General features: G+C 38.3%; 1 protein-coding gene across 1 annotated transcript in view; it reads right to left on the bottom strand.

Moving 5' to 3' along the window:
• Window positions 1-23926, bottom strand: part of LOC137245961 (uncharacterized) — a 113000-nt gene extending 89074 nt beyond the window's left edge. The window contains exons 1-2 of the mRNA XM_067777128.1: window positions 23882-23926; window positions 23569-23731 (exon numbers count right to left, since the gene is read on the bottom strand). Of these exons, the coding sequence (XP_067633229.1) occupies window positions 23569-23731; window positions 23882-23926 (208 nt within the window). The remainder of the gene's footprint in view (window positions 1-23568; window positions 23732-23881) is intronic.
• Window positions 23927-24225: the final 299 nt, after the last annotated feature.

The raw sequence follows: 24225 nt of genomic DNA, 5'->3' as shown, positions 1-24225 counted from the left end.
CAGGAGCCATGGCTCTCATCGGGAGGAAAGGTTTCTGGACTTAGCGCGTGCGGGTTTGGCGTTTACTACGCGCAAACGTAAGGACGGGTGCGAGCTGTAGTAAACAGCTGCATTCATATATGCTGCCTAATTACACCACTGAGGACCTCGTAGCAGTGGCCGTTGAGTAAAAGAATGAGCAGGCATTTATCCTTGCGTCTTGCTACGTGGCCCATTCTGCGGAGGTTCCACCGATGGAGTGCAAAAGGCTAGTACAGGAGGAAAGGCGCAAAGGGCGGTTGGTCATAGGCGCAGATGGAAATGCGCACAACAATGCGTGGGGAGGACCAGATACGAACGAGAGAGGCGAATCTCTATTTTGTTACATCCTGCAAACCAATTTGCAGATAGCCAACAGGGGAAATGCAATGTTCTGGATATTATATTGAGCGTGATATATGAAGGTATGATTGGATGGTTCTTTATAGACCATCCCTCTCCGACCATGCGTATATCAGCTTCAGCATCCCCCTAAAGAGGGTAGAGAAGGGAGGAACATTTAGAAACCCTAGGTCAACGAACTGGACTATATTCCAGAAACATGTAGAAACAAAACTAGGACAACCCAAAGAGGTTGCCAATGTAGAGGAACTGGAGGAGTCGAATGAATTCCTAACAAGGACGCTTATGACTGCGTATAACAAAGCTTGCCCTCTAAGAAGATTCAGAGGAAAAGCAAAGCCGCCATGCTGGAGCAATGAGCTGAGTCTTCTAAGAAGACAGGTAAAAGAAATGTTTAAGCTCGCAAAGACCGCGGAAAGCGAAGCGTGTAGGGACGAGTACAGGGATCTACTGAGGATCTACAAGCGTGAAATTACCAAGGCGAAGAGAAACTCATGGCAAAGCTTCTGTACGGACATAGAGTGCTCCAGCGAAACAGCACGGTTGAAAAAAGTCCTAGCAAAGGGAAACATAGTCCAGGGACTAATAAAGAAAGAGAACGGGGAATGGTCACGTAGTAGTGAGGAATCCCTAGCTAGTAGTGCCGGGCTTGGTGACCGATACCAAGATAGAATGGGCAGTGAAAAAGTTTTCTTAGTTTAAATCGCCGGGCCCAGATGGTATATTCCCGGCCATGCTAGAAGTTTCAAGTACTGCGGTCGTGGAATGGCTTAAAATAGTATTCGATGGGTGCATAAGGCTGAATCATGTACCGCACTCTTGGAGAGCTGCTCGTGTAGCTTTCCTACCAAAAGCGGGGAAGATCGGCCACGTGTATCCCAAAGACTATAGACCCATTAGTTTAACATCATTTCTGCTCAAAACCTTTGAGAGGCTGATAGATGTGTACATAAAGTCCAACGTGGATGAAAAGCTGCTCTCCACAGCGCAACATGTGTACACCAAAGGCAAGTCGGTAGACAGCACATTTCATAGGGTGGTAATAAGCATAGAGAAATCCCTGGAATATAAGGAGTATGCTCTAGGAGTCTTCTTGGGCATTGCCGGGGCTTTCAATAATGTTACAAAATGGGGGAATATGGATGGTCTTAATTACATAAAAGTACATCTTGCCTTAATCAGATGGATCGGCTGCATGTTAAATTGCAGGAAGATTACATCACAATGGGGATTGTGCGAGGCTACGAAATCATTGGAGAGGGGCACGCCGCAGGGAGGAGTGCTATCACCTCTCCTGTGGACACTGTTCATCAACCAACTGCTTAGGCGATTCGATGAGGGACCCGTAAAACTTACGGCTTACGCAGATGACGTTACAATTGTCATAAGTGGAAAATGCCTTCCAACGATTAGCTCTTTGATGGATCGGGCGCTTCGGGATATTCATACCTGGGCATATAATGTCGGGTTGAAAGTCAATGCGTATACGACGGATATGGTCTTGTTTACAAAGAGGTACAAGGAGCCAAATAGGACCAGGCCTAAGTTAGGAGGGCTGACCTTAGAGGAGAAACCGTGCACAAAATATCTAGGAATCATCCTAGACAGTAAGCTGTCATGGAAGCTCAACGTGGAGGAGAGGGTCAAGAAGGCCTCAACGGCACTCTATCCATGTAAAAGAATGCTGGGGTGTACGTGGGGCTTACCGCCCTCTCTTTCTCATTGGGTTTTTACAGCGATTGTCAGCCCTATTCTATACTATGGAGTTCTTGTTTGGTGGAAAGCCACACAAAAAACAACATACTTCAAAAAATTAGGGCGGGTATGCAGACTATCGGTGCTTAGCATTACGGGAGCCCTGAAAACAACCCCGACGGCTGCACTGTATGCGATTCTGCACATTCCACCTGTAGACTTGGTAGCAAAGAACAAAGCATTAACAAACGCAACCAGGCTCGGTTCCTCGGGGCAGCTTGAGCGCCGACCATTTAACCTTAGTAGTATAGCGTCATCAATCGCAAGACGAACAGACTACCTGATTCCCTATCTGCGCTTCGAGGGAGATCTTAAGGCCACATTAGAGGTGGACGGTTGGCGGAAGAGTGCGCAAGTGGCGGACGAGGCGATATATGTGTACACAGATGGTTCCACAATAGTGGAAGGAGTAGGGTCTGCGGTATACTGTGCTGATCCGGAAATAAGTAGATCCTACAGGCTGCCGGATTACTGTAGCGTTTTCCAAGCGGAAATATTAGCCGTAACCAAAGCAGTAGAAACCCTGGAAGAGAATAGTTTAAGCTGCAACCGTGTTAACTTTTATATTGACAGTCAAGCAGCAATTAAGGTAATAATCTCGCATAGCACATAATCTAAATGCGTGTTAGAGTGTAAACAGTCTCTGGAGACAATCCGGAGAGGGAGAAGCATACATCTATATTGTGTCCCAGGGCATATGGGAATAGATGGGAATGAAAAAGCGGACGAACTAGCTAAAAAGGGCGCATCCCTTGAAGCTTGCTCCGTAGACGTCCCAATTAGACTCGGCGAGATTAAGCGAAGGCGAGAGGTGCACATGATCGACCAAGCGGGAAAGGCGTGGGTTCAAGCGCGGGGCTGCAAAGTGTCGAAGATTATGTGTAGGTCTTACAACCTTAGACTAACAAAGTTGCTTCTATCATTAAAATGAGAGGACTGTAGACTCATGACGGGTATTCTGACTGGACACTGTCTTCTAACGTCACATGCCTTTAAATTAGGCTTGGTCAGTGATAGCAGATGTAGGAAGTGCGGGTTGGAGGAGGACACGATCGAGCAAGTTCTGTGCTCGTGCCCTGCAGTTGCCAGGCTAAGACTCCAGCTATTAGGAGTGATACAGCTATCAGATATAGAAGCAGCAAGTGTCTTAAGTCCTAGGAAGCTTCTAGTATTTGCCAAATAGAATAGAATTAGATATTAGATATAATATAACGCGACGGTGGGCGGGCGATCAAAAGGAACGGCGAACGTTTTAGATAACGAGAAGTTTTTTAACGGTTGGTAGTTTTAGATAAACTGAATTAGCTTATGTACGGTGGTGTTCGGCAAGCCAGCTGAGCTGCACTTGCGCTTGGCCGCACTGGCCGGGTGTTGCCAGACGGAAGGGGGCGGACTTAGTCCGAAAATTGGATCATGTCTTCAATCTGCGACGTGTGTGGCGACTTCCTTGAGAAATGTAATTAATTCCCTTTGTAGTACGCGTTGTGTGCCGACGAACGTTTTTCCGTTGTCAGAAAATATCTGATGGGGTAGGCCACGGCGGCCAGTTAATCGGGCAAAGGGTGCGTTGAAGGCGTTCGTGGTGAGATCAGAGCACACTTCTAAATGAACAGCCTTTGTGGAAAAACAGACGAACACACGAACGTAAGCTTTCACATACGAAGCTTGGCGAAGGCGAGACGTTTTTACCAAAAATGATCCAGCAAAGTCGACTCGGCCATTACCTGTGTTTTCATCTGCTGTTTGCAGATAGTGCAGGTTTTGCAGTGGAATATGGGCTTTTTGACCTTTTGCTTCAAACGTGGAATGTAGTACTGTTGCTGTACCATTCGGATCATAAGCTGTTTTTCGGCGTGCAGCATGTTCGAATGGAGGAAGACCAACAGAAGAGAACAAAATCGCGAGTTTTCGGGTATGATAATTGAGTGCCGCTAATTAAAGCTACATGTGGCAAAGGCTAATCTTCCGGACACTCGCATGATTCCTGAGTCATCTAACATAGGGTTTAATGTTGGAATGGTGTTCTTTTTGGGTAAGGGTCCTGCTGTTTGAAGCAGCTCTATCGTATCTCCGTAATAATTTCGTTGAGTTTGATTGATGATTTTGATTTTGACATTATTCACTTCGGCGTGGGTGAGGTTGAGCGTGGCTGGAACTTTCAATTTCTTTGATTTCCGGATAAACCGCAACATGTAGGACTTCGAATCCGAAGATTGCATGTAGTGCCATAGTAAAATGCATTAAAATAAATTGTAGATGGCAACCCTCTTTAGAAATGTGCAAGATGCAACCATACATCAGATGCACTTGGCATCACTAAAATTGTTAGAGTCGAGCAACTCGGAGAGTTTCTGATTGGCTGAAACTGCCGTTGATCGACGCCATCATTAATATCGTTGCTAAGCAACGTAAAGAAAAGCTGCCTAGCTACATATTTCCGTTAGCGGCAGTTTTTCAGTTTTAAGTGAATCGGCCGCCGCAAAAGTTTCCGAAACAAAATTAATTAAAATAACTTAGTGTTAAAGTTAAAATTAAATTAAAAGCTAAGTGACACTAAAGAACTAACAGTAATAAAATAAAAACAATTATATTTAAAATTAGCCTACCAATTTATTTATTAAAAGAGGAGAACAAAAGAGAATAAATTAAAACAAACGTAAGTACGTGCGTGGAGCAGTGTGTGTGCGCGCAAAACCACCTTTCTACAGATCCGTCGAATGGATCTTTTAAATGGCGACCGTGGGCCGAAGCCCTGTAAATACGGCGAAGGGCCGGAAGGAGGCAAGCCTCCCAACAGGCGTGGGTGCTCAAATTAAAAGGAAAAAAAAAGCCAACACAAAATTTCAGAAATGAAAATTTACAAAAAAATACAAAAATATAAAAGTTAAAAAACCATCTACAAAAAATTTTTTTACAAAATTTAATACGAATACAAAAAAAATATAAAACAGAAAATCTACAAAAAAAACACAAAAATTTTAAACAACTTCTACAAAAAATTACTAAATTTAAAAATTTTTACAAGAAAATACAAAACTCGGAAAAATCAAAAAAAATACAAAGACAAAACTGAATTATCGAGCGTATAAAGACATATAAAATATACAAAAATCGAATCATTTTCAAAAAAAAACATGCAATAAAAATCTTCAATTAAAGAGAAATCAGCTCAAATATGGCGGTAGTTGTGGCTTATGGCAGTGGCTAGTGAGAGAAATTTTTTTTTTTAATTGAAAGACATTTAAAGAAAATGTATATACGTATAACACAAAGAATTAATAAAAACGGAAATAATAAGAGAAATTTCGAAAGTAATAATAAAACAAAAACTAAACGGAAGCAGAAATAATATAATTCGGAAAACGAAAAACCAAACCTTTTGAATAAACTGTACACATTTCTTAGTGGAAAAAAAACAAAAAACGGCACTAGCAACGCCACATTAATAACGGCACTAGCCACGCCACCGTCATAACGGCAAACCACCATAAATCGAAAAACCGAATAGCGGAAGGCTAGTGACGCCATCAGGAACAGCAAGTGCAGCGGCAGAATATCAGGTGGCGGCAGCAGAACAGCAAGCGCAGCAGCAATACACCAAACGCAGCAGAAAAACAGCAAACGGTAAAACGCAGAGGCATTTTGGTATGGAATTTTTTCTTAATTTTTATATTCACTTTTATACTATTTAAACTCATTTTATAAAAACTACTTAAAATTACTTTTTTCAATTTCTGAACGTTACAAAACAATTATCATACCATTTTCTAAAAAAAAAAAAAAACAAAAAAAAATTTTTTTCAATTCATTAATTTTCCAATTTTCGAAAATTACTTATAATACTTATTACAAAAAATAATTTTTCGCATTATATCTAAACTTTCTATATACATACATACAGTACATCCAAATTTATTAAAATATACATACATAAATATATGTGTAAAATGATAGGGTAGGCACTGTGGGACAGAGTCGGACAAAAACTGCATTAAAAACTTCATTAGATCTTTTCGTTATTCAAACAATTGTGATTCAATAAATTTTCATAAAAGTTTTCATTAGCTTGGTCCCACTCTGCCCTACAGTGGGCTCCATCAATAAACGTTAAAAAAAAAAAAAAACAATTTTTTTACTTTTCTAAAGCGGTGCGTCCGTGGTAAAAATATGACATAAAATTTTTTTTTAAACCCCGGTGCGTCCGAGGACATTTATAATACAATTTTGGAAAGATGCGGTGCGCCCGTATCTATAAAAATAAAAACAAGACAATTTTGATAAAAGCGGTGCGTCCGTTTAAAGCCTGTACAAAAATATTTGCCATTCTATAATCTTTGCATTTAAATTCAAATAAAATTATAATTTTGCCATACATTTCTGATTCAAAATTTTTTCACACTCTGTACAATTATAAATTCTTACATTCCAATAAATATATTCGTAAACAATATTCAACATCTTTTAAATTGCATGTGAATCCCAATTCCCACTTCCGTTTTGCATGGAAAATTTTCAGCTAATTCCAATCATTGAGTTTGGATTTGCGGACAACAAAAACGTAAAGTAAATATTTTCTTGAATCCTTTTATCAACTAATCACTAACTTTAGTATTTCAAAAAAATTCACTAACTAAAGTTTTTTTGCTATAAGTATTCGCTAACCAATTGTATAACTATAACTAAAATCTAAAAGCTTTCAAAAATACATACTTTCACAAATTTCTTTTAAAATATTTTCATAAATTCCCTTTAAGAATACTTTCATAATTTTCTGTTGAGCTCAACTCAACCCGTTCCAATTTAATTTCCTTTAAATTCAATTTCTATTCAATCTTCATAAACAAATTCCGCAAATCTTGCAACAAAAATTTTAATATTTTGTCTATTCGTTTCAACGCGTATGGACCTAAGAAGCGGGAAGGTTGTTTCTAAAGATTTCCATCCGAGTTCAAGTTCCAAAAATTCAGAACAAAATTTAGATTCCGAAAACTCAGAGCAAGATATAGATTCCAATAATTCAGATTCTGATTCATCTTCAAGTGCATCGTCAACTGATACCTTAACAAGTGAACATAATTATAAATTATCCCTGAGTTCAGACTTTTTGGGATTTGCCGATCAACCTGTAATTCCAAATTCTAGTGTTTCTATTCTAACTCCGGTTCTTAACGTTACAACCATGGCCACAATCGAGGAGAAAAAATCGTTTATTAATACTTGTGCCTCGATTATGCGAGACAACTACAGTGGAGACCCGTTAGCACTTGGCTCGTTTATAAATAAAGTTGAATTAATGGAAGTATTCTCTAACGAAAATTTAACTCCTACTTTTATTGCATTTTTAAAATCCAAGCTCGAAGGCAAAGCTCGCGAAGCCCTACCAACGCATATAGAATCCGTCAACCAAATTAAAGAAGCGCTATGTAGTGAAATTAGGCCAGACAACTCGAAAGTTGTCGCGGGAAAAATCGCAGCCTTAAGAGTAACCAATAACAATTTTTCAGAATTTTCAAAGCAGGTAGAAGAGCTTTCGGACTCGTTAGAGCGCTGTCTAATCATTGAAGGTATGACGAAGAGATTAAATAGTAGGTCAGATATGGTGAAATCAATCCCTGCGTCAACAACCTTCAAAGACTCAAAGGACGTAGTAGCAAAAATGATTATAGAACGAGATCAGGAAGTTAAAGAGCGGCAAGTGTTTGCGTTTCGGTCACGTCCAATAAGATATAATAATTTCCGTGAAAATTCTAGAGGCAACAGTAATTTCAGATACAACAACAATAGTAATTTTCAATTTAACAATAACGCAAATAGGCAACACAATAATACAAATTTCCGACATAACAATTATAACAGAGGCAATAATCGCAATTACAATAGAGTCAATAGCAATTCCAACAATAACAATAATAATCGATCTGGAAATAACAGAAATTCAAATAATCAAGGTTCAAATTCCAGAAATTCAGCCAATGTCCGTTCTTTAAATGCCGAAGCCCCTCAGGCGCGAACACTGAGGGAGCAGGAGCAATTCGACTAAATACTTCTCAATCAATATATTGTCTAAATTTAAATTTTTCCGATTTCGTCGAAGTCGCTTGTAGCGATTCTCATAAAATATGTTCTTTTCTAGTAGACAGGCAGACATCTCACTAATAAAAATTTCCAGTTTGGCAAACGATGTAGAAGTAGACAATAGTAACGTAATAAATATAACAGGCGTAACAACAGACACGGTAACAACACTAGGAACAATTAATACAAGTATAATCGCATCAAATACATTTTTTCCTCTGACTCTTCACGTTGTCAATGAGAACTTTAATATTCCTTCGGACGGTATAATAGGGAAAGACTTTCTAAAAACGAACAAATGCATAATCAATTATGCTAATGACACAATTACATTCGGACAAGGGACAGAAAAGGTAAATATTTCAATTTTGCATAGCACTTCAACAAATACTTTTGTAATTCCACCAAGATGCGAAGTTTTTCGTGTTTTTAGTTTGAAAAATTCGACAAGTCCAGTTTTTGTTGATTCTCAGGAACTTTGTAACGGTGTTTTCACAGCAAAATGTATCGTTGATACAAAAAATCCAATAATAAAAGTTATCAACACCACCGACGAGGTCAAGTACGTAAAAGATTTCAATATTCAAACTGAAGACATCAAAAACTTCAATGTCTATCGAATAAATGATACACCTATCGATTCAAAACGTATAGAAGAGCTTAAATCAATTTTGGCAAAACAAATGCCTTCTTACGCTAAAAAGAAATTACTTGATTTATGTTTGAAATATTCTGATATTTTTGCATTAAAAACCGACTTAATGACGCTTAATAATTTCTATGAACAAAAACTTAGATTAACTGACAAAAGTCCTGTCTATATTAAAAATTACCGTTTGCCATACACACAACGCGAAGAAATAAATAAACAAGGCGAAAACCTATTACAGAATGATTTAATCGAACCTAGTTTTTCAAATTATAACAGTCCTTTAATTTTGGTACCGAAAAAAGATCCAGCAGGCAAAAAATCGTATCGCATGTGCGTAGATTTTAGAGCAGTCAATAAAAAGCTTATAGCCGACAAATTTCCACTAGCACGCGTTGATGACATACTCGACAATCTTAGCAGAGCCAAATACTTTTCAACTTTAGACCTTTTTTCTGGTTTTCACCAAATACCTCTTCACCCTAAATCTAGAGACCTAACTTCTTTCAGTACAGATCGAGGAGCTTTTCGTTGGAAAGTTTTACCTTTCGGGTTAAATATTGCACCAAACTCTTTTTCTCGTATGATGTCAATAGCATTTTCAGGCATTTCGCCAAATCAGGCTTTTGTGTATATTGACGACGTTATCGTCATTGGCTGTAGTGAGACACACCACCTTAAAAATTTAGAAAAAGTTTTCGAAACCTGTAGAAAGTTTAATTTAAAGCTGAATCTAAACAAATGCAATTTCCTTCGTTCCGAAGTAACTTTTCTAGGCCATAAATGCACGTCAAACGGTTTGCTGCCAGATGATTCGAAAATAGACGCTATTAAAAGATATACTAAGCCAAAAGACAAAGATGCGGTTAGGCGATTTGTCGCCTTTGCAAATTATTACAGGCGATTTATACCGAATTTTGCGTCACTGGCAGCACCTTTAAATCGTTTAAATAGGAAAAAAGTTGAATTTGTTTGGGACGAAGCGTGCGAAAACGCTTTCGAAAAACTAAAACTAGCATTAATGTCTCCTCAGCTACTACAATACCCTGACTTTACAAAAGAATTTATAATTACAGTAGATGCTTCTAAGAGTGGGTGTGGTGCTATATTAAGCCAAAAGCATGGTGATAACGATTTACCAATTTGTTTCGCGTCAAAATCTTTTAATAAAGCAGAACAGAAAAAAGCAATTATCGAATTAGAACTCCTAGCAATACATTTCGCTATAAAGCATTTTCGTCCATATGTTTACGGTACAAAGTTCACAGTAAAATCCGATCATAGACCACTAGTTTATCTTTTTAACATGAAAGACCCTTCGTCTAAACTTTCTAGAATTCGATTAGAACTATCAGAATATAAATTTACGATTGAATATATAAAAGGAAAATCTAACGTTGTGGCTGATGCTCTTTCACGCATTAGTATAGACGAAATAAAAGAATCTACAAAGCATGTTTTAGCAGTCCAAACGCGATCACAAACCAAACAAAAGGAATTACAAAATAAATGCGATAATTTTACTGATACTTTTTGCGAAACGCCTAAAGGATAAGTTTATGACAAATTTTCATACAATTTTTCAAAAAAGATACCGCGAATAAAGTCGACTATACAATTTAATAAAAATAATGAGATCTCCAATATACAAATTTATGCGCATTTAAAACATAAAAAACTAAATTTACTTAATTTTGTGATTGCTAACGAAAAAACAAATTTAGATGAGTTATTTTCGAGGCTTGAAAAAGCAGCCGGCAGTCACAATATTAAGCAGTTAGAATGGCCAAAAAATGATATATTTTTCAAAGAATTTTCAGTTACAAATTTTAAAATCAGCGGTAATAAAATTTTAAAATCATTGCAAATAATACTAACAGACCCTGTAGAAACTGTAACAGAAACAGAGCAAAAACAAAAACTTATGACAATTTATCATGAGGACCCTTTGTTAGGCGGTCATTGCGGTACAAAACGATTATATTCCAAATTAAGAACAAAGTACTATTGGAAAAATATGACAAGAGACATTGCGAAATTTGTCAAAAATTGCAATAAATGCCTTTTAAATAAAGTAAAACCAAAAACAAAGGAAAATCATGTGTTGACTCCAACACCCTGCACACCTTTTGACATAGTAATTGTCGATACAATAGGTCCACTTCCGGAATCCAAATATGGTAACAAGTTCGCTGTTACTATGATTTCTGACTTTTCTAAATACCTGGTAACAGTAGCTGTACCAGATAAATCAGCAAAAACTATTGCTTGCGCTATTTTTGAACCCTTTATATTAACATATGGTACAATGAAAGTTATTAGATCCGATTTAGGAACGGAATATAAAAACGAATTATTATCTGAATTGACAAAACTTTTAAAGATTGATCATGATTTCTCAACAGCTTATCACCACGAAACAGTTGGTACTGTTGAAAGAAATCATAGAGTCTTTAACGAATACTTGCGTGCATACCTAAACGAAACGTATTCAGATTGGGATACATATTTAAAATACTTTACATTTTTACATAATACTACAAGTAGTTCGGTTTTTGATAATAAATTTGCTCCCTTTAAATTAATATTTGGCAGAAAAACTACAATGCCATATGAATTGCAAAAAGAGCAAATTGATCCGATCTACAATGTAGAAAACTACTCAAAAGAACTTAAGTTTAAAATGCAAAAATCGCATAAAATGGCAAAAAATTTGATTAATAAGCATAAGATAAGAAATAAAGATTTATACGATAAAACGGCTAAACCTTTAGAAATTAAAATTAATGATAGAGTTTTAGTAGAAACAGAACCTTGAAATAAACATAAAAATATATATCAATGTCCCTACATAGTAAAGAATATTGATGGACCAAATGTAACAATTTGTGAGATAAGTAATCAAAACGAAAAAATTGTACATAAAAATAGAGTACAAAAAATTAATTAAATCTAGTCTGTACTTATTCCTATAAATATAACTATATAATCTTTAAGACATAAATCTATTTTAGGAATACGCCAATGAAGGCTAGAGAAAACAATTTTTTTAAGGTACCAAATAAATATAAATTTAATAACGTAGATCCTACAATAAGAATAGAGGCAAAAAACCGGTTCATTTCAAACTATAAATCAAGTATTTTAAAACTAACTTTGTTACATATCTCATTTCCATTAAAAATTAAAATTTTAATTCTCTTAAAAAAAAAAGTTGCATTGTTCTGAACGAACAAATCCCGGGTTAACACCGTTCATTCAAAACATTACAACAAATTACTAAAGCCCAAAGAAGAATGTGGCAAGATTAATTACTAATCTTACCAAATTTTTCTTTTCTAAAGGGGGAAGATGTAGTGCCATAGTAAAATGCATTAAAATAAATTGTAGATGGCAACCCTCTTTAGAAATGTGCAAGATGCAACCATACATCAGATGCACTTGGCATCACTAAAATTGTTAGAGTCGAGCAACTCGGAGAGTTTCTGATTGGCTGAAACTGCCGTTGATCGACGCCATCATTAACATCGTTGCTAAGCAACGTAAAGAAAAGCTGCCTAGCTACATAGTTGCGTTAGCGGCAATTTTTCAGTTTTAAGTGAATCGGCCGCCGCAAAAGTTTCCGAAACAATATTAATTAAAATAACTTAATGTTAAAGTTAAAATTAAATTAAAAGCTAAGTGACACTAAAGAACTAAAAGTAGTAAAATAAAAACAATTATTTTTAAAATTAGCCTACCAATTTATTTATTAAAAGAGGAGAACAAAAGACAATAAATTAAAACAAACGTAAGTACGTGCGTGGAGCAGTGTGTGTGCGCGCAAAACCACCTTTCTACAGATCCGTCGAATGGATCTTTTAAATAGGCCACGACCCTAAGCACTCGAGAAAACGATGAAAACCGGTCGAGCATATCTGTGTCCAAATCCGCTGGGTTATCGTTGCTGGAAACGTGTCTCTAACTGGCGTTGACAACGTTTTTAATGATTTCCGATGTCCTGTTGGTGATGTACCTTTTCCAAATATGGGGTGGTTTTTCTAACCATGCCAGTACGATAGCAGAATCGCACCAGAGAACGAATTCGTGTTGGGGTAGATTTAGATCACTTCGCAGCTATTTCACTAATTTGGAGAGTAAGACTGCTCTACAGAGATCCAACCGTGGAAGACTCACGGTTTGAAGGAGTGCTACTTTGTTTTTAGCAGCTAGCAAATGGGACGAAACCCTATTTGGATGGGTTTGTACCCGTGAATATACACAGGCACAAAATGCTTTTACGAAGCATCTGAAAATCCATGCAGCTGGATGAGTTTATCGGGAGAATACTGTACCCACCTAGGGATTTTAATTTCCCTAATGTGGAGTAAATTTTCATAAATTGAGGTCCATTTTTGGAGAGCACTTGGCTTCACGCCTTCGTCCCAATCCGTTCCTTCCATCCAGAGTTGTTGCAGCAACATTTTTGCAAGAATCATTATTGGCGATAGCCATCTTGCGGGGTTGAAGAGTTTCGCAACTGCTGATAAAATCTGCCTTTTAGTAATCGTGTTTGCTGCCAATGGAGGGTCATACATATAGGTGAAGGTGCCGATTAGCGCGTTCCACTGAATTCCAAGGGTTTTGGTAGAACTCGAATCGTGGAATTTAAGAGAGTCGACGTCTAGCAAATCAGGACCTGGAACGGGTTTAAAAATTTCAGGATGATTTGCCGACATCTTTCTCAAAGGGAACCATACCGATTTTAAAGCTTCGATAACTTGGGTCATGGAGTTCAAAGTGGACTGTATATTATGACCGCCTGACAAAATATCGTTAACATATATTTCATTCAATAAAACATTTTTTGCGAGCGGATATTCGTCATGATAGTCATGGGCGGGTTGGTGTAGGGTTCGAATTGCCAAATATGGCGTGCAATTTACACCACAGGTAACTGTTTTTAGTAGAAAATCTTCTATCGGCAGAGTTGGTTGTTTTCGAAAAACAATTCGATGAAAATCTGTATCTTCTTCATGAATGAGTATTTGGCGATACATTTTCTCAATATCGCCGTTAAAAACAAACTTATAAAGTCGCCATTTAAGTATGACGAGCATTAAGTCATTTTGTAGTATGGAGCCTGTATGAAGCACGACGTTCAACGAGTTGCCAGAATGTGAAATTTTTGATGCGTTGAGGACGACTTGCACTTTTGTGGTTTTGCTGTCGGGTTTTATGACAGCATGATGGGGTAGATAAAATGATAGATATTTACCATCTCTAATTATCTCTTGTTGGGAGGTGGGTTCCATGTGATCCATGGTTAAATAATCATGAAGGACTTCAAAATATTTGTCTCTTAATTCGAGGGTTCGTTCGATGCTGATGTACTGCTGTTGTGCTGCGGGTCGTGAATGCCCAAGTGCTAGATTGGCTGGAAATTCCGATTTGAATGGTAGTTTGACTCTGTAGCGTCCATCTTCCTCAAGAATTGTGGTTGTCCGGTAAAGTGCTTCGCAGTATTCACCATCTGCTGATCGTTGTTGGGTTTGGTGTCCTGTCCTGTTCCCAAAACTGTCTCAAAAGTTGATTGATGGGGTCATCGGTGCATTCCGTGACTTGAGTGCTGAAGGCTGATACCTTTTCAGCTGCAGGACCGCTTAATATCCATCCGAATATTGTGTTTTGGGCATATATCACATTTCGTAGGAGCCCTTCGGTGAGGATTTGCGGGGTGATACCGCTGCCGATTACCACATCGATGTTCGATGGTATCGAATACTGTGGATCGGCTAACGGTAATCGGGACAATTCTTCGAGATCGATGCTTGAAACTCTGACTGTGGGCAAGAACTTAGTTAGTTTCGGCAAAATGATTGCTTGTGCGTCTATCATTTGGGTTAAGTCTGCCGAACAGAATGTTATCTGGCAGACTTTATTTGCATTCTTCACAACAGTTCCACCCGTTCCAGATATCTGGTGGAGAGACTCTTTTGTGGGTAGACCAAGATGCTTTTGTATACGCGATGATACAAAAGTTTTTTGTGAACCTTGGTATATTAGGGCACGAATTTTAAGAAATTCGCCAGCATAGTACACTGATACTAATGCTGTTGGTAGTAGGGTAGTTCCATGATTACTAGAAAAGAGTGTAGAAACCGGGGTTTTGTCCTGATATTGTTGAGGTGGCTCTTGCGGCTGCTTTCGATGTTGAGGGACGCTCATCGCCCGTTCTCCTAGGGGTGCCGACTTGGGCATTTTACGCTCTGGGATTTAGTTGTGGTTGTTGGGGGTTGGGCTGCAAATGCAGTAGCAAATGATGGCGCTTTTAGCAATATACGCACGTGAAACTACTACTACGAATGTAAAGTTCTTTGGGTGTGACGTTGATAAGCAGTTTTCTCTCAAAAATTTGATTCGGTCTGATACCGATATATTTCTAAACCTCACGCAAGATTTGACTGAGTGGTAGTGATTACATAATCTACACGAAGCCGTTTTATTGAACTCCGTGTGATATGCATGGGTTCTATTGTTATTATATTGGGTCGAGTTTTGATTCACCATTCGTGGTGTAAAACTCGAAAATTCGGTTTGGCCTTGCCTGGTCGATAGGTACTTATTCTTTCTACTACCTCGTATCTGCTGGTGAGGAATTTATTCATGTCCTCCCAAAGAGGGTGCTCCTTCCGGGAGCTGAGGGATTGTTCCCATAGTGAAAGGCTTTCACTTGGCAGCTTTGATGAGCACAGATAAACGAGGATTGGGTCCCAGTCCGTGGTCGGGATTCCGTGGGTGTTAAGGGTTGACATGCAGTTGTTGTTGGTGGGTGCTAGCAGTGTTGAAGTTTGTAAAGCTTCCATAATTTCAGATTTGCATGTTTGGTAAGTTTCCATACATTTAGAGAATTTTTGCTCAACCGGGCCGCTAAAATCTTTATAATTATCGGAGAAACTTACTTGTCGATGGGACTCTAGCACCTTTGCCCATATTTTATCTAGGTCGTCTAATTTGACCTTGAGCATACACTCTGATCAATCGGTAGCTTGGGAGGGTGACCATCTTGAGCAGTAAACCTCTAATTTGTTACCGTCATATATGAATTCCTGCAGGCATTGGTCTACAGTGGTAAATTTTTGGGTTTCGTTTATTTTTGGCATTATAATTTAATGTGATTTATCAAGAAATGGGTATTTTGTCAAAAGGGCAAATAAAATTTTTTTGAAACCAGCCTAATGTATGCTTGTTTCTTTATACGGGCTTGTCTAAGCGCTTCTAAGTACAAGTAATGTGAGTATATATGTAAATGGGTGTTTTTTTTTGAGACCCGCCTAATGTATTCTGGGTTTTTGTTATATGTACTTGTCTCAGCGCTTCTTAGTGAAAGTAATATGGGTATATATGTATATGTGTAATATATTTGCCGGTCAAACCGTGGTGTAACAACAATACCTTTTGCAGTGCCAATGCGCTTGATTTATTGACAAAGTAAATGTATGCCAATATGTAACCGATGATCTTCTTTGTTGCTTCCTTCTCTTATGTAGTTACATACGGTCATGCACTTACATTGTTGAGCGTGGGTTTTTGGCTTAAGCAAAGAGATTTACAAGTGCGTGTGGGTGTTATGGGTGCATGTACTTGCAGGTTTCTTTCCAAAAATAATCTTGGGTGCACCGGTGAAATAAACTTTAGGAAAAGTGACAACAATTTGGCAAAATCCGTTGCTATGGGTTTTTTATAAAATATATTTTATGTAATATATGTATAGAAGGGTAAATTGGGCAGCGGTGAATTTCACTCTGGAAAAATATGTAGCTCGGGTGATATTACCGAACTAAGTGGGTATATACATATATTACGTATATACGTATATACTTTTATAATTAAGTAGATATTTAGCGTAACGCAACAAATTTGAATTATTGAAAAAATTATAAGGGTTTTGAAGGGTGTGGCATTCCCAGAATAAGCATTACATACATGATATTTATAATTATGTACATACCAGAATGAATCTCAGTTTCTATGCACTTTTTATGCATAAGCAAACATTGACCACACACAGTCAAGTCATAGCGGCATAGATAAGTTATACTGAACTCAGCGGGAGGTCGTATCTGTTTACAGTTGCAATCCCTTAGTCAATGCGTCCCAGCATGACCAATCGATACCGTCGGTTTAGCAACATGGACTGCCCAAATATTCATAAACATATCCAATTACATTTAACTGGCGCATTGACCAATTTGTTAATAGCGTGACCAATGACAGTTTGTCAATGCGCCTGCCGAAATATTTATCCAATTACAAATTTCTAAAATTAGACCAAATAATATGCTGAAACAACCTATATGTAGCTAGAATGTAGATACCTCTAGCTTGTAAGTATTAATGTAATTATGTATGTGTACAATAGAAAATTCTGTATAAATACTAAGACATTTTCTACAATAAAATGAATCGCTTTTGTGTGCTCAAACTAAAAGAAAGTCTTTCTTTAATTCGACTCAGAAGTATCGGTCTCAGAAGTATCTTTAAAATTAAATAGGACTCATTTTTCCTAAAAGTCCTCGAAATCTACATACTAACTGGACTCTGCCATGCAACAAAAACAGGACATTTCAAGCAATGCTACATGCTAACAAAAACAGGACATTTCAAGTAATGATTGGACACTAAAGGAGATGCGATACAGCAATCCAACATTTTACATAATTATATTTGCAAGGACACTTTTTCGTCGTCGAATTTGTCCTAAGTCAATAACTTCCTCAACAATCTGGTTGCTTGAAATTTTTCTACGCTACAATTTTCTATGAAAAGGAGCGCGACATGCCTTTTTGCCTCAAATTTTATATCGCGCTTCACGGCGCTTCTCTTTGTGACTTTTTCTTCATTTTTCTTTTGTTGTTCTTATTTTCTGGGTTTTTTCTTTCGGTCTTAGTTTTTGCATATTTCCACTGTCCAGAATTTCCTATTGCTTCATGACCATCTTTGTCAGGAACATTCAAAGGAATTATGCAAATATTGATTTGCTATTAAACTTTGGCCGGGGTAATGAGTCTGCCTTTACTGTTGATTGCGACATTTTAAAAGTTATTATTTGAAGGTGTATTTTTAATTGTCTATTGCTCTTCCTTGAATTGGATAAAAGAATTTTAGATACGGTCTGCTACGGGTTTCAACTGCCTATATTTAATTTTCATATAGTTTTTGAGTAACGTAGCTATTGCAATGGTCAATAGTACGATTACGCAGATTAAAACTGCTAGCCAAACATCTGGAATGTTTGGAGAAGCTTTTGTTTCTGGTTCAGCTCGTGGTTCATATTTTAATATTCCATTTTCTGTTTCTTTATTTTCTGAGTTTCCTGAATTTTCCTTTCCTAATTCATATTCGCCTAATGCTATCATTATGCCGTGTGCTATCTTTGTCTACCAAGCCATGCTGAAATTTTCTAATATTATTTTTCTGCTTTTGTGAGAAATGAATTAAATTTAATTTTTAATAAAATTTTTGATTTTACTCTTTATCTGCTGCTGAAATCCTACAGACTATTCCCGAGGGAGAGCGGAACAACTACGAAACATTGATGAGCGCTCTAGTGAGGCGATACGGAAGCGAACACAGGAAGCAGATACACCAAATAGAGTTGCAAAACCGCTACCAAAAAGCAAATGAGACTTTGCAGGAGTTTGCGTCAGATGTCGAAAGGCTTGCACATTTGGCGAATGCCGACGCACCCGTGGAATACACCGAAAGGGTAAAAATTCAGAGCTTTATAAATGGCATACGGGATGTCGAAACGAAGCGAGCCCACATACGCAAACCCAAATCCAACATTTGCAGAAACGGTATCACATGCATTGACTCAGGAAACTGCCTGATTATTGAGTAATCCAGCATATAAAGCTCATCGTGTGGAAGTGGAAAGACCAGATTGGGTAGACACAATTTTGGAAGCACTGAAGGGATAACAACAGAAAAATGCCGGAGTTATTAAATGTTATATATTGCATGATATTGCAGCACCGGTCCCAATAGCTCCAATAATGTGGATGGCCGTAAACGCAGAGCTGAAAGAGATGAGCAAATCTCCAAGTCCACTCAATCGTTAAACTAAAGCGAGCCAGCCGCAGGGGGCGACATCTGGCTCCCTCAATTGAATGCCCCATGATCTCTATCTCACAAATTGGAAGAAGGTCAAACAATCTTACTGTCGGAGGACATGTGGATGGAAAGGAACGTTTACTGACTGTAGATACGGGTGCATCTCATTCCATCATTCGAGCGGATTTTGTCAACAAGATAATAAGACCATTGCATGGAGCAAGATTGCGTACAGCCACTGGAGAAGACACCACGGTTCTAGGAGAAGTATCATGTGAAGTAGCAATTGGGAACGTCACGGTACTACACAATTTTATAGTGGCAGATATTGTTGATGAAATCATAATTGGAGTGGACTTCTTAATCAACCAAGGCTTCAAGATCGATATGCAAAACAATACGATGCGATATAAGAACATGGATGCGCCACTTAATTTCGGCTACGAGAGAGGATACAGCAGTAAACGAGTGCTGGTGGAAGAGAGTCAGCAAATACCACCAAAATCAGAAGCAGTCATCTGGGCAAAGGTTGATGGAGATTGTGGGACAAACAAATTGTGGGTTTTCGAAGCAGCAAATAACTCAGCACTGAACATACTTGTAGGAAAAACCCTGGCTATGACAAAACAAGATGGGCGTATTCCGGTAAGAGTACTCAATGAGTTCAAGTCACCATTCAATTTTACCAAAGGAGCTATTTTGGGAAGATGCCAAGAGGCCGAAATAGTTATTAACTGTGAACAGCTCCAGGAACACGTTTCATCTAGTAATACTGATCTTTCAAATGACATCACGGCATGGACGCAGGGGCTAGAGGAAGCCTATCAGAGTAAGGCAAAATAACTGCTCCTAAAGTACGCGAACATATTTGACCAGGATGGTTCCAAACCAGGCCGCACCAATGTTGTGAAACATCAAATTGACACGGGAGATGCGAAGCCGATCCGTCAAGCTCCACGTAGTGTTCCACTAGCGAAGCGGGAAATTGTGAGTCAAATCATACAAGAAATGAGCGACAGCGGCGTCATCGAACCATCAGCTAGTCCATGGAGCTCACCGATAGTACTTGTAAAGAAGAAGGATGGAAAAATGAGGTTTTGCGTGGACTACCGGAAGTTGAATGACGTAACGAAAAAGGATAGCTACCCATTGCCAAGAATTGACGACACTCTGGACGAAATGGTTTTCCACGCTGGACTTGAAAATCGGCTACTGGAAAGTGGAGGGGAAGGAGGAAGATAAAGAGAAAACAGCATTCAGTATCGGTGATGGTCTTTGGCAATTTACAGTGATGCTTTTCAACTTTGTAATGCACCAGCTACTTTTGAGAGACTCATGGACCAGGTACTGAAAGGGCTACATTGGAAAACGTGCTTGGTGTGCCTGGACGACATCATCGTGTGGGGTAAGAATTTTGATGAACATCTTAAGAATTTGGAGGAAGTTTTCCAGGGAATAGCTGGCGCTGGTCTGAAGTTAAGTCCCAAAAAGTGTGCGCTGTGTAAAAAGGAAGTAAATTATTTGGGTCACAAGGTAACGACAGAGGGCAACTGCACAGCGAACGAAAAGATAGAGGCTGTAAAGGATTGGCCAAGACCACAGAACCTACATGAATAAGGAAGTTTCCTTGGGCTGTGCCCATATTACCGCCGATTTGTACCAAATTTTTCCAGCGTAGCCCATAGCCTCCATGAGCTTACAAGAAAAAACAAAGCTTTTGAATGGAAGAAGGAGCAAGATGTGGCTTTCCAAATATTGAAGGAGCGTTTGTGCACTGCCCCAATGTTAGCATATCCGATTCCAGGAGCAACATTTATTCTAGATACAGATGCGAGTGGATATGCTATAGGATGCGTTTTATCACAACTGGTCGATGGACAGGAGAAGGTGGTTGCATATAACAGCCGTTCGATTGGAAAATCAGAGAGGAACTACTGTGTTATGCGGAGAGAGCTGTTGGCATTGATATAGTGCATTAAAAATTTTCACAAATACCTCTACGGCCAGCGATTCCGTGTCAGGACAGATCACGCAGCGTTGAAATGGCTTCTGCAGTTCCGTAATCCGGAAGGACAATTGGTACGGTGGCTCGAGCGACTACAAAGCTATGACTTTTCCATTGAGCATCGAAAAGGTAGTACCCATGGAAATGCCGATGCAATGTCACGAAGACCATGTAGTTTGGAATGCAAGCACTGTTCAAAGGCCGAGGCTAAAGAAGACATTATAGATGTCCGGCTAATGACTATAACGTGTACGGATGAATGGGACAGGAACAACTAAGAAGGTGTCAGCTAGAAGATACAGATCTGTCACATATTATGCAAGGGCTCGGACGAAACGAAAGACCAAGCAGAGAGGAGATATCAGCAGAGAGTCCCATTGTAAAGTCATATTGCGCACAGTGGAACAGTTTAGAATTGATATCCGGTTGCTTGCATCGAGTATGGGAGAGTGATAGTTGTTCCCAGAAAGAGGATTCCTGACGTGCTCAGCGAGCTGCATAATGGTCCAAGTGGAGGTGATCTTGGAATCACGAAGACACTCGAGAAAATTAATCAGAGATTCTATTGGGTTGGTTCCCGTCAGTCGGTCACCGAGTGGATTGCCAACTGCGAGGTATGCAACAGAGCGAAAGGGCCCAAAGCCCGAAGTCACCATTTGAAAGGATCGCCATGGATGTCGCAGGTCCATTTCCTACTAGCACCCGCGAAAACAAATACGTACTGGTGGTTATGGATTATTTCAGTAAATGGCCAGAGGTATACCCAATCCCAAACCAAGAAGCAGAAACAGTAGCAGAAGTGGTTAAAAACGAATGGGTTGCAAGGTATGGTGTTCCAATGGAGTTACATTCTGACCAAGGCAGGAGTTTTGAATCAGCTGTGTTCCAAGAAATGTGCAAGAAGTTGGGCATTCGAAAAACACGGACAACTGCATTGCATCCTCAGTCCGATGGTATGGTGGAACGTTTCAATAGAACATTGGAGGAGCATTTAAAGAAATTAGTAGACAAGTACCATAAGGACTGGGATACACACATATCATTATTCTTGATGGCCTACCGATCCGCAGTACATGACACAACGGGCCAAACTCCCGCAAAGGTAATTTTTGGCAATGACCTTCGACTGCCAGCTGATTTGAAGTATGGGATAGATGCCGATGTGGAGAGGAATGTCAAGAAATCCACTGGTGTCTTGGAAGAAGAGCTGAGAGAGATACACGATCTGGTAAGGCAACGAGCAAAGATTATGAGTGACAAGATGAAAGCGAGGTACGATAAAGCATTTAATTCGGAAGGGTTTCAGGAAGGAGATTTGGTGCTGCTATACAACCCACAACGAAAAAGAGGTTTGTCCCCGAAATTGCAGTGTAACTGGGAAGGCCCATACAAAGTTGTAAAACGGATCAACGATGTAGTGTACCGCATACAAACCATTGGCAAACCACGAACCAAAATGAAAGTAGTTCATTTGGAGAGGCTAGCAGCGGTTAGATCGAGAGATTTGTCTGATCGGGACGATCAGACTTAGGTGAAGGGCAGTGTTACGAATATTTCCAACACTAAGGGGTACTGCCATCTCTAAGCCGATGCTAAGCAGTGACTGTACGCACATCAATAATTCAATCATTATGTCTACACATATGTACGTACACGAAGCGGAAATGAGATGCCCAAACACATGCAGACATCTTATTGAGATGCTCCTAAATGTAGGCAATTATAATTGTGGAAGTGCCGCTCACACATACAAGCGCATGGGGTGTGAGAGAATCCACTAAACAATTTGTTCCGACTTTTTTCGAAATCGTTAAGTTGTGTCTAAAGAATTTGCCGAAATCGGAACCGATTTTCTTTGGAAGTAGTAAAGAAATTTGTATGACAGGGTTGACGCGACTTCGTAAAGAAACGTCGTAACGATTTTGTTAAGAACTTTCTTTACGAAATCTTTTAAAAAAGCCTTAACGATTTCGCAAAGTAATATTTTCACGAAATCTTTAAGAAATGTCTCAGCGAGTTCGTAAAGCTTTGTGCTTACAGAATCTTGAAGAGATTTCCTAAAGAAATCTATCTAAATATCCAATTAAAAACAATTTTTTTTTTATTTAATAAATACAATTTAATTTATTATGTTTAAATAGTTTAAATTAAATTACATATAAATATATATGTATAAGAAATCAATATTGAGAAAAAAAATCAGAGATTTTCTAACCATTCAAAAATTGCATATAAAATAAAATAAAAAAGATAAATGGCTAAAATTCTTTAGCTGCGTTAATACTTTTTTTAGCTTTTAGCTTCGATGGCATTCCTCATATTAAGCGATATTTTTAAACACAAGTTTAAGCCAAAATATAATAAAATTAATAAAATAAAAAAGATAAATGGATAAAATGCTTTAGCTACATTTTTTGGCTTTTATCTCCCTCAAGTTGTGTACTTGTTCTTTTCGATAATTTTGCGAACCGGTCCTTGGCACTAACAAAAACTTTTTCAAAGTCTCGTCTATTTTAGTGTAGTTTGTTTGGGGTATGTTTTCCATAGCCGACTCTATAATTAGTACATAAATGAATTAGGAATTTGCTGAATAAGTTTAATAACGTACCTTTAAGAAGTTTAATACATATAAAATCCTTCACAGAAATATTGTTATTGACATTTGTCCATGAAAAATTGCTTGCCAAATAATCGTCATTAAATATGTATTTCAAGTTCGCAACGATAAATTTTTTGAGGTCATCTGTCGGTTGCCTAGCGAACTTCGTTATCTGTTGAACCAAAAAAAGGGAAAAAACATTTTAATGTAGTTAGTAGTTAAAAGGGGTGTAAAGAGGTGTGATTATAGTCCTGTGATAATAACTTCAATTGCCTGAGAAAGGCGTTGAAAAATACTGGTTTCTAAACCTCTAACGGCTTACATTTTCAACTAAACTACTTATCATATTTACCAATTCCTGTCGCATTTCTTCATCGTTTTGGAAATTTTTTTCAAAATCCAATATTTCATTCACATCGTTGAAGGGAAGGTTTGCCAGCTTGGAACATAAAGTGCGTTGGCGTTTAAAGGCAGCTAAGGTTTGGTCTATTGATCGTTTTAAACCGGCAAATTGTTCATAAATTTTATTGTTGACTTCGCGAAGTTTTTTATTTTCTTCTATCAGCTCCTTATTTTGATTTACAATAACTTCTAACAAATGTTCGCTAACTGCAAAAGTATAAAAAATAAAATCTTAAAATTTCTGCCACTGCACTAGTACCAAGA

Source organism: Eurosta solidaginis, chromosome 3, assembly GCF_040869045.1.
Source record: "Eurosta solidaginis isolate ZX-2024a chromosome 3, ASM4086904v1, whole genome shotgun sequence".
Taxonomy (NCBI): domain Eukaryota; kingdom Metazoa; phylum Arthropoda; class Insecta; order Diptera; family Tephritidae; genus Eurosta; species Eurosta solidaginis.
Note: the sequence above shows the minus strand (reverse complement) of the source record. Positions and strands in the feature narration are given on the sequence as shown.